This window comes from Cryptotermes secundus, unplaced genomic scaffold (assembly GCF_002891405.2).
Source record: "Cryptotermes secundus unplaced genomic scaffold, Csec_1.0 scaffold572, whole genome shotgun sequence".
Classification (NCBI taxonomy): domain Eukaryota; kingdom Metazoa; phylum Arthropoda; class Insecta; order Blattodea; family Kalotermitidae; genus Cryptotermes; species Cryptotermes secundus.
Window position 1 is genome coordinate 690,480 of NW_019725849.1, and position 14,379 is coordinate 704,858.

Sequence of the window (14,379 nt, forward strand, 5' to 3'; positions counted from 1 at the left end):
ATGCAGGAAGTGATGAAAAACAAATTTTTGCATTATATTGTCATATCTTACCACATGCATCAACCATACAAAACACAAACTAGCCTCAAAACATTGGACATGTCTGATAACAAAACTTACCTCAATTCAACTGGTGAAAAGGCTAAACTCTCGTACATGATAACATAACTTCATGCTGGTGTGACTTGCATGTGTCCACTCACCGAATGAAACCCACAATGATGGCCATTATGCTGAGGGCCATCAGGACACAGTGTGACACATCTGCCAGGTAGATGGCAAGAGTTCCAAGCTCAGGATGATGTATGAGCACAAAGAATAAGATCAAGCAAATCAGGGATCCCACCAGAAGCAGTAGCCCAAAAAACAGGCCCTTGCTGGCTCCCACGCAGTCTACACGTCCATGCTGCTGAGCATGGGCCATGGCCACAGCCCGCCGGGACAACATCACCTCCAAGCGGTGCTCTAGGTCCTCTTCAGTGACATACCTGCACGATATTAAATATGACAGGAATAATGTGTGACACTAAACATTATTATGGACACTGTCTTCTCAAACACAAAACTTCAGAAAGTGGATATTTTCATCGGGTTTTAGGCAGGAACTATTCCTACCATGCCCATCAAAAAGACCCAAAAATTTATCTCAAAGTGGTATATAAATGTCTCCGAAGGTGTTGTGTAACAATAAACAGGACTTTGCACATGATGAATCAGCCTGAGTTTCTTCACACACACAACATTTCAGAAATTGGTCATGCTTTCTACACATGTCAGCCCAGACAGAGACCAGCAATGGAGATGAGTTCACTCTAAATGGCCCAGCCGAATAGGAGCATTGCTTCCCTTTCACCCGACAATGGAAACAGACCCAGTTTCCAAAATTCTTCTTTTAAAGAAATCAAGATGCTAGAAAGTGACCATGATAATAGACATGTCTATTGTTACAGTATGATGTTTATTACTAGGATGGATAGTAGTTCAGTTTGGGCACCAGCCCTCACTGGGGTAATCCTCTTTGTACCTAGGATATATGAGGCATAAGCATTAGATTTCATAATATTTATGTTTTCTTTCAAGCTGTTTGTGTCCATAAGTTCAGGACCATGGTCAGAATTGTAAAATGAAACACAACATGAAGTGTAAGTGGCAGATTTCTTCTCTATGTGTAAAAATAATTAAAAACATAGAATTTCTTACTGGAAAGACAGGATATTTGTTTTATAACTTTATCAGATATAAAATATTTCTATTAGCTACATACCTAATGGTACTGATATACTAATTGGGGTAAATCCCTGGCTTCCTTGGATGCATGTCACAATAAAGCGACATTTCTCTTGTTCCTCTTTTCACTGTTCTCATGGAGCACACTGTAAAATCCTTTGTTGCCTTCCCTTCATATGTCTGAAGTAGGTACAGTTTGCCATTCAGATTGTCTTCTGCATCTGTTGAACTTGGTCTTCCTCTCTTTTGGGATATTTTGTTCTGTATATTTCCTGCCAGCCCTTCAATCACTTTCTTATGGAACTTCAGGTGAGACAAAGTTGGAAGGTTTGCTGACTGCCTGGTCATGCTGTACAGGTGGAAACTACTCCCAAGGGAAACTTAAAAAATTGAGAAATATAACTTTCTCCACCATTTCAAACTTTTTGCCAGGAACCTGGAGCTGAAAGAGTAGTGGTCTGCTCTGACAACTCCTCCCTTTCTAAACGTATACTCTATCAGAGCAGGAGGCTTCTGAAAGACTTCAACCTCTTCTGCAGTCTTTTGGAGACCGCCTTTGTATCTTGATTATGCCACATACTTACCCTACTAACCACTCTTTTGTCATTCTAGGCTAATGTGAGGTACTTATCTTGTTTTCTGTATGCACCCACTTTACATTTTCCTTGTTCCAAGGCTTTACTCTTCATTTGTTTTGGAATGCCTTTTCTATTTTGTAGTAGGGTCCCAGTCAAATGAACTTTACTTCTTTTCAAAAGTTCCTGAGCTAAGACAATGTTAATAGAAAACCTGTCTGTGCTCAAATGATACTTTTTTTAATATGTTATGTTTTAACCTTGCTTATGAGGTCTAGAAAAATTCTATTGTTAAATGGCAGCTCTGGATGCATCAGACTTTCTGTAGTTATTAACATATAATAGGACATCAGGCCATAAACATGCCCATTTGAGAACTCAGCAATTATATGTATATATATATACACACACATGTGTCAGTTTTTGTGATGGTACGTTTTGAAAACCACATAGCACATGAAATTTACAGGTGATTCATCTGCAGATAAATACTGCATTTGGCAATAAAATTACAAAAATGTTGATTCAACATAATCAGTTATATTCTTTACTTTACTAATTGCAGCCCTAGGAAGGACAGAGACATAAAGATCTCAATATAACTGTAAAAATCTCTTCCTTGATAATATGTCATTGTAGAACTGTAAAGACTCAAGCCACATTTGAAGAAAAAGTCCTTCATGGAACGTTTCACATGTCTTGCCATAGTCATGAAATAATGTCAGCTCTTCAGTTGTTACATCTTCTCACCTGACCCAAATCAAATGTTTTATCAAAGGCATTTGTCCATTTTGAGGTGGTTTATAACCAGATGAAGCACAAAATTGTACCTTAAGAAATCATTGTCATTTTTGTCCCAGAGAGTCCAATCTCCATTATCACTGTCTTTGTCATTGTCACCACCACCACCACCACTTTCACTTGCTTGACCATCATCAGAATTACCATCACTGCCACTCAAATGAGGCCCCTTTATTCTTGCATCAGGGCCATTATGCTCAATGACATCGATATCTGAATCCTGATTAATTTCATTGAAATAATCCAAGTCATCATGCAACTGTTCACATATTTATTTGCTGTCCAATGCACACCACCTGGTAGAGGCCATTGGGATAGAGCTATATGAAAAGAATATGGAGACACTTCACAAACCCTGTTATAAAATTCATGAATTTATTACAAGGAATACTTTATTAACACCACTGCACAGATGAAGGCTTGATCAATATACTGGCTCTGTTTGCCTCCCTCAGACTGACTCCAGATCATGTGCAAAATTTGCAAAACATATGGCAGGCTCAATCCAATGTAGGACCAGAACTTGGAATTTTCACTGACAGATTCAGCCTGACATAGGACTGCAAAGGGTTAAGGTTTCCCTCAGGTTAGAATTTAAATCCACTACTCCCCAAAGAAATTTTAAGTGGGGATTTCACTGAATTGAGCAGGTGAAATCTTCTACACTGAATAACATTTTGTGCTGTGAAGCATTTCATTCATGCTGATGCCTTCATATTCAAATAAAAAAAATGTTCAGAGATTATATCCAACATGTGTCTGATACTTCTGTGCAGCAAGTGACAATATCAGTGCAGTGTTGCATGATTCAGCTATCCACTGAATTCAAGTAAAAAGTAAAGATACTATATTCTGGAATGTGACATGTTATAGTGTGGTAGATTTTTACCTATATTTTTGATTATGTGCTGCCTCCATCTTCGGAGTAAAAAACAGTAATATCAGCAGCAACCTACAAAACTACATAGCATGACATCCCAGATGACAGTAATCTTCAAAGTGACCTTCATGAGAGTCTCTCAAGCTTGACACTCAACTGATACTATTGCTACACCTCACACTCAAAAAAATGGCTGACCTTGGACTGCGTCCAATGTGTCTCCACATCACATATATGACTGCTGCCCCGATCAGGCTGTACTCTATGATAAATGGGAAGAGATATGGGGCAGAGTCCTGTACAATCGAGCCCATGATGTTGACACGACCACAAGTGGGAATAGAGCCCACTGTGCCATTGCCTGTGAGAGCCTCAGGAAATAGACTAGCTATGTTCTCCACCTCTGTGGGAGTGCCAGACCCTGCAACAGAAATGCATCAAATGAAGTGAATACAGCAGCATACATATGGTGCAGCCAGCCACATATCAAAAAAGTGACCCTTAAAATCTCATCTATATACAGCAAAACTTAAATTTTATACTTCTGAAGGAACCACCTGAACTAAATATTTGTTCAGTGAATGTAAAATTTTTGGGTATTTGCATTACTGAAGATTTAAGTTGGTCAACCCACACCCAATATGTGTATTAAAAACTTAGCAAGACTACCTATTTGATAAAATCCCTATGGGACTCAGTGAGCCAAACTGTTTTAAGAAGTGTGTATCTTGCAAAATTTGAGTCTGTGTTGAAATACGGTATTATTTTTTGGGGTGGGGTGCAAAAGGACTGAAACTCTATTTAAACTGTAGAAAAAATGTGTAAGGGTGATAAAAGGTGTTAAAAAGAGAGTTTCCTGTAGAAATTTGTTTCGTGAATTAAAGATTTTAACTGTTACTTCCTTATATATTTTTCAGATCCTATGTTTTATAATAAAAAACAAGATTTATACCACCCAGTATTCTGATGTTCATGGCTATAACACTATCCATAAACACAATTTGTATGTACAATTTTGTAATACTGAGCATAGCAAGAGAGGGGTGATTAGTATGGGAACCAAAATATTTAATGGCCTTCCAACTGAATTAAAGAATGTAATACATTTTAATGTTTTTAAGAAGAAACTTAAGAATTATTTGTTGTGTAATGTCTTCTATTCTCTTCAAGAATTTTTTAATTATTGTTGACATGGACAGCTTGTTGATAAATCTGTATGTATATTTTTATGCCTTTTTTGGAGTATTTATTATTCTTAAATTAAGTTAAAAATGTATTTTGAAATGTATTGCTGTATTATAGTGATGAATCACTGTGTNCCTCCACAGCATCCAGACCAGCTGTGGGGCCAACCCAGCCCCATATCTAGTGGGTACTGGGGTCTCTAACACCAAAGGTAACAAAATTCTGGTTCAGCTATGGTTCAAGTGCATGATAAAATCAATAATCACAAATATGGTGATGGTGCAAAAATTTGAGATTATGTCCAATTATTTTAACATATGTACAATTGCAAACAATAACAAAATTGATTCAATTTTATGATGATTTTCTGTTCTGACTCTTTAGCTAAATTCCATTTTACTGTTGGATTACAGTTTTACCCTACCTAAGTACATTTAACATTAATGATATAATACCCATGTGAAATGAATTCTACTCAGAATTGCTTTTGTTATTGCTAGATAACTCTCTAGCTGAGTGGTATTGCAGGCGTAGTAAGGGCTGTGTTGCCTGTTTGAAGGAAACACTGATAAGGGCAAAGACAATGCACTACAGTGAAAGTACCTGACTGTATCATACATCCTCATAACACCTACTTTCTGTCTGTAGACTCCTCTAAATACACTGTACATCCATGACATATCTAGAAAATAGGACAGTATTAACTGACTAACTAAGTAACCAAGCAACAAACACTCTGGTAATGGAGCCCAATCTGAATACCTTGGCTAAGTGGGTGGCATTTAAGCTGCTTATTGAGGAGATCTTGGATTCGAATGCTGTTCTGAGGACAAGATAATCTGATGGAGAATTTCCATGACTTTTACCAGACTCTCAAATCACATGCCAGTATGGTACTTCAAATTAGGCCACAACTAGTACTTTCTTCCATGTATTTTTCCAATTCGTTTTTCAGTAACCCTCCTATAATTCAACACCATAAAATCTGAGCGACTGATGGCATTAAATAAACAACAAATAAATAAATAAATAAATAAAATCTGAACATTCAACACGAAAGTCTGCCGCTGGGTATGATTATTGGTGTGGTCCATCTAGTTTGTAATCTCGAAACTCAGTCTCTCCACCTGCAACTTTGATGTTAAATGGAAATTTGGTTCTTTGTTTACATTTGAGAACAACAGAGAATGAACTGTGACAGGCCCCTTGGGGAACTTACATGCTGCATTGCTGCAATCTATCTATATCAGCAAAGCACATTAATGGAAAAAGTAACAGAGACAATAAGTCAGACACAAAGCACACCTCCATGTCTTAAGATGTCAATGCAATGGCAACCACTTTCCTTCCCCACAGAGGGCTGAATTATGGATCAATGGAAACATAAATTTTATATCAGATTTGACTGCAGACAAAATGGAAAAAGGGTATGGATTCAACAAAACGCTGATATCCCATGAACTCAAAACGTACGTTCATTGTCCATAAGACCTTTTCTATGAGGAACTCTATACATAGCAGAGGGAGGATTGAATTGTCTTTATAGTATATCCAGCAGTTGTAATATACCATTGTCTGTATGGAAATAACATTACAGTAGTTCAGCTACAGTATTAACCACAAGGTAATAGAACACGCAGTGTTGCCACATTAAGAGAGAGACTAATATTCAACCATACCGATAAAATCACTTGTGATGCCGAACTCCAATAATATGGAGGAAGTTATTATTAAAAGAAATGTTAAATCTTTTGATGGATTAAGAAAACCACTAATTTTTCTTCATTAGGTAATAATGTTGCAGCTCCTTGTAAGAAATCACAGGAAAAAAATTGACTTAGTAGAAATCATATCAATAGAAATAAGAGCCCATAAACCCCACAGTACATTTATTAAGCTGGATGGGCTGTACATATATGCATGCAACCCTCACCCATGGAGAAGTCCTCGATGCCAAACAGAGGGGGTAAAGGCACAGGCGTAGTGGTGGTTGCTGCAGTTGAAGTGCTGGTGGGTGTGACCGTGGTGGTGGTACTGGGTATGGTGGTCGTGCTGCTGCTTGTGGAGGACAGAGTGGTTTGCAGTGCTGCCAATGTGGTAGCCAGCATGCTGGTTGTAAGCTGGGCCATCGTTGTGGTAGCAGTGGTAGTGGCCGCAGCGACAGAGGGAGCTGCTGTCAGCATGCGAATATTCTCTGTGTGGGACAATGCAACATTTTGTCATGCAGAATGGCAAGAGGCGCAAACGGCATGTCAAAGTGACACCCTCCAAGTAGTGAGGTAAACTGATATGTTACAAATTTAGCCCTCTACAATATAGTGGTAATTATACGTTCTACCTGCTTTAACTTTCACAAATTCTGCATTTTCCCCACAGAGTGTATTTGTGTGTTTCATATGGTTCCCACAGTAAACAGTGGCTATTTCCTCAAGCATCATTAACCAGTTGGTCCTTGAACTGATATACAGCATGAATAGCATAATCTTCCAGCATGTGATGCAGTGTAGTCTGGTAGAAGCATTCTGCTTGAGGCCATAACATAGCTCAAGCAGTTTTTCTTTTTATTGCTAGTGAGGTGGGACTTGTACTGTGGCCACTTCTAGCCTATTGTACCAGCCCCAGATGATAGGTGAGGGTGATTGTGGAGCAGTTGGTGGAATGAAATTTGGCAGGGGAAAATGAAGTACTTGGAGAAAACCTGTCCCAGCGCCACTTTGTCCACCACAAATCCCACTTGACCAGACACGGGATCAAACCCGGGCCGCCACGTTGGGAAGCCAGCAACTAACAGCTTGAGCTATGGCACAGCCTTAGCTCAAGCAGTTAGTCACTGACTTCTCGCCATGGCGGCTTGGGTTTGAGCCCATGTCAGGTGAGGGATTTATGGTGGACAAAGTGGAACTTTGGCAGGTTTTCTCCAAGTACTTCATTTTCCCCTGTCAATTTTCATTCCACCAACTGCTCCACAATCACCATCATCCATCATCTGGTGCTTGTACAATAGGCCAGTAGTGGCCAGAGTACCAAGTGGACTCGGTCTCACCCCACTAAGAATAATAATAAAATAAAATAAAAAATTCTGCTTGTTGCCTACTTGTTTTCATGCTTCCCTAACTCTTCAAGTCTGAAGCCAGAGGCATTGCTGTCCTCCAAATCATTAGTAAGCTCCTTCCAGATGGCACATACCCAGATCCCAGAAGACAGTACTCTTCATAGTCATTGCCATGAGAATCTCAAATCTCATGAGACACAGAATTCTTACTGTGAGGTAGGAGTTGAAGTTTTAAAATCTAATTTGGTGCAATTTTACTTCAAACCATAAGATAACTGACTGCCATATTATCTCTTTGCTCAGACCAATCAAATCCTGACTTGACCTGCTCCCTTTGAGGCCATCTTCTGTTATTTCAATCAATATCTGAGTCTCTAGTAGCAATGCAGATGAGCCCCATCCAAATTTTTAATATACTTTTGTATCTACCACTAATTCTGAACTAAATCATTAAGTGAACTGAATTTCTATTAATGCAATATTTGTGAACAATGTAAGAAAAAAAATGAGTGATTTGAGACGTTTGTCCAATGAAGATGCAATCCTGTGTCAAAGACAGTTCTCCTCATCTCAAGACAATGGTCTTCTGGGATGTGAGATCGTGTAGCCTGGTAGACAGGTATCAATGTTTCAGAGGAACCTGTCCACTAAGTCTTTTATCCCTGAAGATGGAGAAAACAAGTTCCTTTAATAGTTTGGTACCCATCTACCAGACTATACTGTATAAATGAAGATTATTTTTTTAAAAATGAGTCACCATGTAGTCCAATAGAAGTTCACCAACAACTCAGGGGAATGTACTGACACCATCTACAGGACCAAAGTGAAAGCCAAGCATGCAACAAACAAGCAGCATGCAAAGCAGCCATGCTTGCTGCTTACTTAGCTCATTCATTGATCCTGAAGATGGTGGCAGCACATTCCTCGAAAATATCAGTAAACTTCTACCAGACACATTCACAGCAGACAGCACACTTCATATTCACTGCTTTCAACTCTTAGTTCTGCACATAACTGCACTAGTTATGGCTGCAATTTGTGGAACAAATGACAACCTCTCATCATTTTTAAGCAATTACAGAATAAAGACAGAAGAGAGAGGCATGCAATATGAAGAAGCTATGTACACAGAGTAACATATAGAAAAGATAATGAGACTGAAAATGGAGAACACAGAATAAACAAACACTGTACAACAGAACTTAGCTTACTGTCCTTGCTTACATCAAATGATAATAAAAGAGATGATGAAAGATGAGAAATTACCAAGCATTTACTAACAAAAGGCCTCTAAGAAATTCACCACCAATGCTGGGACTAAAGAAACATCTTAGCCATCACTAAAATGTTAAATAATTTCTGCAATGGATTTCTGCCAAGTTAAATGATGTCTTCACTGTTGGCACTACAGATTTACAGGACTACAAACATTTTTAATTCTGATTACACAATCAATGCAAAAGTCAATTTATGCAATCATCTGTCTATCTGACAAGAGTGACTAGATCCACAGGTATAAATGGCAAATGACTGTATTAGTTTTCCTTTAGGAAATCCTGCTGTGCGACAGCTCAAGCATTTACTTATTGGCTTCTTACTGTGAAGACCAGAGTTCAATAACAGGGTAATCCATGTCAGATTTGTGGTGGGTAGAGTGGCATGGGGAAAGAATTTTCCCAAGCACTTTGGTTTTCTTCTGCCAACTGTCATGCTGCCAATGCCCCAAACTCATCTATCATAAGACTTATTTGAGGCCACATTACCCAGGGACTCAGCCTCAACCCAGTCCCATAATAGAGTTATCAATACATTAATATTTTCAATTTCTTTATTACAGTAATTTACTGAATTTATTTTTTAATTTCTCATCTAAAAGATTATTTGCAGCAGAACTACCCATTAACAGTAAGAGGTGAAATGGACTGTGCCAAAACACCAAACACTTTTGTAAAGCTCCATGCATTCCACACTTCAAAAGAAAGCACTGGGTAAGACATAAAGTGACACTTGTAATTACACGAGAATGTTCCCAATTATCTGAACCATGCTGAGGACACAGAAATAAGTCCCATGGACAGTGAGAATGACAGACCTCAAGGTTGCTCCATTCTCTGCCTACTCTGTATCCCCCCCCCCAGCCTTCTTCCTCCTATGTCAACCAGTCCAAAGTGCTTATAGCCGGTGAAGGTTATCACATACAGGGAGGATTTTTACGCACTTTATGAGTTCATGACTCAGCGCTTCACAGTGACTGGTGCACAACTGGCCATGAGGTGTATGCAAATTTGGAAAAGAATCAGCATGCCTGATGGCCGATAACATTTGGAATGAAGTACAATTCACAGATCACAGGAGGTGTTGAAAATGCAGTCCTCCCTACACATAGATACTTCTCACAATTAATTGTTTCATTAAAAACAGAGGTCCAACAATCCTTCTTGCACTTACAGCACACCAGATACCAACTTTCACTGGATGGCTTCAGCAACTGTGTTGCCATTCTTGCACTAGACTTCGACACTCTAGTCTCTTGAGCTAGATGTTTCACTGATTTTCTAGGTGTATGTTCAAGTCTGGCCCCTGTGTCATGTAACTTCTCCTCAGTAAGCATTCAGCACTTATATTTTTGTTTCTTGTCTATTAAGCATCCCATTGTTCTAAGTTTATTTACAAAATTCTGAATTGTTTGTGCGCTGAGAATTATTTCATCATGAAATTTTCATCAAAATTTTTGTTGACACTTTCTAGCAAATCTATATTTCACAAAGCTGTCATACAGAAATACATATTACTCTAAAGTACACTGCACCATGATGTATCGCGCTGCTCATTAACTGAAACGGCACAAACGGCTCCCAAGCATGTGAACTGCACTGTCTGCGGTGAAATATAATGCCGCAAAACAGTCTACAAGTTGAAGAAAGTCGTCTTCTGGGATCTGGCGCCATGTATTCTTGGTTTTAATCGACGTTTCGGAGGAACATATCGCCTCCATCTTCAGGGTAGTTGAATTGCGTTGTGAATACAGATAGCAGTAGCTGCAATTCAACTACCCTGAAGATGGAGGCGATATGTTCCTCCGAAACGTCGATTAAAACCAAGAATACATGGCGCCAGATCCCAGAAGACGACTTTCTTCAACTTGTAGACTGTTTTGCGGCATTATATTTCACCGCAGACAGTGCAGTTCACATGCTTGGGAGCCGTTTGTGCCGTTTCAGTTAATGAGCAGCGCGATACATCATGGTGCAGTGTACTTTAGAGTAATATGTATTTCTGTATGACAGCTTTGTGAAATATAGATTTGCTAGAAAGTGTCAACAAAAATTTTGATNAGCTAGATGACTGGAGGGGAATATAGGAAAGTATGCAGGATTGTGGAAGGTACTGAGCCACAGGATTCATTTTCAAGGCCTCTGTAAAACAATTTGTGATTGGCAAATGGAAGTGGGAGGAGCACTGACCGAGGTGTTGTCCTGGCAGTGGCACAGCTGTGGTGGTGGGAGCAGCGGTGCTGCTGCTGGTCGACATGTACTTGCGGTTCTCATTGTTGGTGATCTCCTTGATGCTTTCCAGGACCAGGGTACGTATCCACACACACAGATTGGTGGCCACAATGTGCATCAGTCCAAAGCGTGCCAGCACTTTGAAGCGGTGGATGTTCAACTGCAACAGACAGACCCACTTCCTGCACTGTTAACTGGACTTGTCAAACTTGTGTACAGTTATTCGGCCACATGAATTAGCATGCTAAATAAACTATACACTGTAACATACGTTTATGTGGTATCACTAAACATCATGCTAACTGGATTCATCAAACTAATGTACCATTACTTGACCTTGTTAAAATCACGCTATTTTTTTATTGCTAGTGGGGTGGGACTAAGTCCCTTGTACTGTGGCCACTTCTGGCCTATTGTACCAGCCCCAGATGATAGGTGAGGGTGATTGTGGAGCAATTTGTGGAATGAAAATTGGCAGGGGAAACCGAAGTACTCAGAGAAACCCTGCCCCAGCGCCACTTTGTCCACCACAAATCCCACTTGACCAGACCCAGGATCGAACCCGGGCCGCCGCAGTGGGAAGCCAGTGACTAACCGCTTGAGCTATGGTGCGGCCTTAGTATCACACTAGTTAGTTATTTAGAGAGGGTGGGTTTCACCATGCACCACGACCAGTTAGATCTATTGTGCTTCCCTCTATGATATTCTACCAGTCTCTGTACCCTACTGATACTGGTGCTTACCATCAGTCCTGACCAAGCCAGCGAGTTCGGCCTCTACTGGCTTGGCAGTATCTATAATGCTTCCCCCATCTATCAGAGGTGTTAGAGACTACTGTTGGGTGGGAAATGTCCTTGAATTTGGCTCAGTGACCTCCTTAGGAGATATGAGGTTCTTTTACGTGCCGTAAAGCTATGACATGGGACCCACGGCTTAAAGTCCCTCCCAGAGGACTTGTTCCCTGAATTTTTCCGCCCTTAATAATTCCACGACCTCCACCGGATTTGAACCCACGTACTACGAGTCATGAGGTGGGAATGTTACCTCTATAGTATCACACTTACTAGGCACACCAAATTAAGGTACTGTTATGTGGCATAATTTTTCATCATGCAAACTAGACTTGTCAAACTACTATGACCTCACCAACACCTGTGCAAACTGGACTCATCAGCTTAATTTACCGTTATGTGACCTCGTCAAAAACATGCTCACTATACTTGTACTTTTATGTGGCATCACCAAATTTCTTGCTAACTTGATTCATTAAACCAATGCAGTTTTATGTGCCTTCACCAAATATTATGCTAACAAACACATCAGTGTAATGCATATCAGATGCATGTACTGTTCCCCATGACACACTAATTCTTTGTAAAGTAACTACAACAAACTAAAGCCATTTGGCTAAGTTGCATTAATGCTATGTCAATTTGTCATACTAATATATTTGTAAAAATTTCAAACCATTTATTATAAAGTAGTGCACTGCCCAGCTGGTATATCAAATACTCTCACCATCAAATCACATTTATATTATCAAGGTAATGTGAATTCAATGCACTGATGCACAGATCATGGAACTTACCCGTGAGTTCATGAAGATGAAGTACATCTGCATGAATGTGAAGATCATCTGCAGGACAGGATTGATGCCCCTCAAGATCTGGTAACACGGTGATGTAAATGGGATCTCAAAAAATGCTCCACACTCCAGCCCATTGTAGATCATGGTTCCCAATCCAAAAGCTGAAATTCACCTCAGATGCTGTTTACAATGGTATTGTATTGCCAGCTGTGACACCACAGTCAGAGCTCCATTACAACGAGGAGGGAAAAATGTTCATGACTTATTGGGATCACTAGTAAAGTGAAACACAGGAGGAACCAGAGTGAAGGAAAACATTTTGAAGAGGATGAAAAATAAAGTCTGTGAGGTTTTGAAGATGTACAATTATAATACTTAGTAATACCGGATTTTTGGACTTTGTCCTTCATCCAAAACTCCAAACAGAACACAACATTCCAGAAATTGGGTCTCTTTGCTCCTTGACTAAAATGGTGAGGAAGCATCTACTCATTTGGATTTCTTAGGAGCTAATCTCAGTCATTAGTCTGATCTTTACCTCTTTCTAACAGAATCAACTAAGTAGGAACCTCTCCACCTATTTGTCTGAGGAGTAAACAACCATTTTTTAAGAAGCTGTGCTCTGCTTGGAATTTTGAACAATGAAAAAAGCCTGGCAGCTGAGTGTTACTGAAGATTACTAATACAACAGTGGTACTGAGATGCACTGAAAGGGGGGAATGAAATGAACAAAACAATTAACTGAACAGCAGCAGCAAACATTTTTTGGTTATATAGGATGACAGAACAAGTAACATGAATTGCTGCATTTAAAGGACAGGAAGATATGACAGAATTGTGTGGCTGTCCTTTAGATAGCATATACATAAAATAAAGAACTGAACACAGTGTCATATTATTATAAGATACGTGTATAATAATTAGTTGATCAGGGTGACCACAGTCTGTGTTGCATACTGTCTTTCATCGCTAGACCACTAGTATTTTGGATCTGAATTTTATTTGGGAAAATATGTCTAGCGATGTTTTAGTATTCTTGTCTTTTTGTGCAATTAATCACCATAAAATTGGCTGATCGCCCATCTAAGCATCCAATGGAAAGTCTAAAAGATTCAGTTTGAGAAGTTAATTCTGAACTGAGTAGACCAGAGGACGTAATCCATGAAAGCTGAAGAAGTATAATACTCATTCCACAATGGATGCAGAAATATTTACGTCAGTGAGAGGAAAGGTGTGTCTGATAGATGATGATGTGGAATTTACAATATCAGATGACATTACAATATTCGTTTTGCTGATAGTGATGATGATGATGATGATGGCTATGTAGAGGCCGAGAGGAAATGATATGCACAAACTCACCAATGGCACCAACACGCAAGAAGAAGCTCCCATGACTGTGAACATTCTGTGAAGTTTTTCGTTTTCGGGGTTGGCTTTGTGTGTGCCCAGACTCCAGGTCCTGTGATTCAGAGCCTGTCAGCTTCTCCTGAGAGGGACTGTCCCCTTCTGCACCATCATTGAGGTTCACATCTTTGCTGCCACGCAGGTTCCGTAGAACCCCC

General features: G+C 39.6%; 1 protein-coding gene across 5 annotated transcripts in view; it reads right to left on the reverse strand.

The window, feature by feature from the left end:
- The window catches only part of LOC111863752 (proton channel OtopLc), an 82,088-nt gene that overhangs the window by 8,847 nt on the left and 58,862 nt on the right, over window positions 1-14,379 (reverse strand). For 3 of the 5 annotated variants that reach the window (XM_023850366.2, XM_023850365.2, XM_023850369.2), the window contains 6 exons: window positions 14,177-14,378; window positions 12,815-12,975; window positions 11,185-11,404; window positions 6,602-6,862; window positions 3,682-3,904; window positions 204-488 (listed from right to left, as the gene is read on the reverse strand). In XM_023850366.2, coding sequence (XP_023706134.1) covers window positions 204-488; window positions 3,682-3,904; window positions 6,602-6,862; window positions 11,185-11,404; window positions 12,815-12,975; window positions 14,177-14,378 — 1,352 coding nt within the window. The remainder of the gene's footprint in view (window positions 1-203; window positions 489-3,681; window positions 3,905-6,601; window positions 6,863-11,184; window positions 11,405-12,814; window positions 12,976-14,176; window position 14,379) is intronic. The other 2 variants (XM_023850367.2, XM_023850370.2) reach the window with 1 other exon arrangement.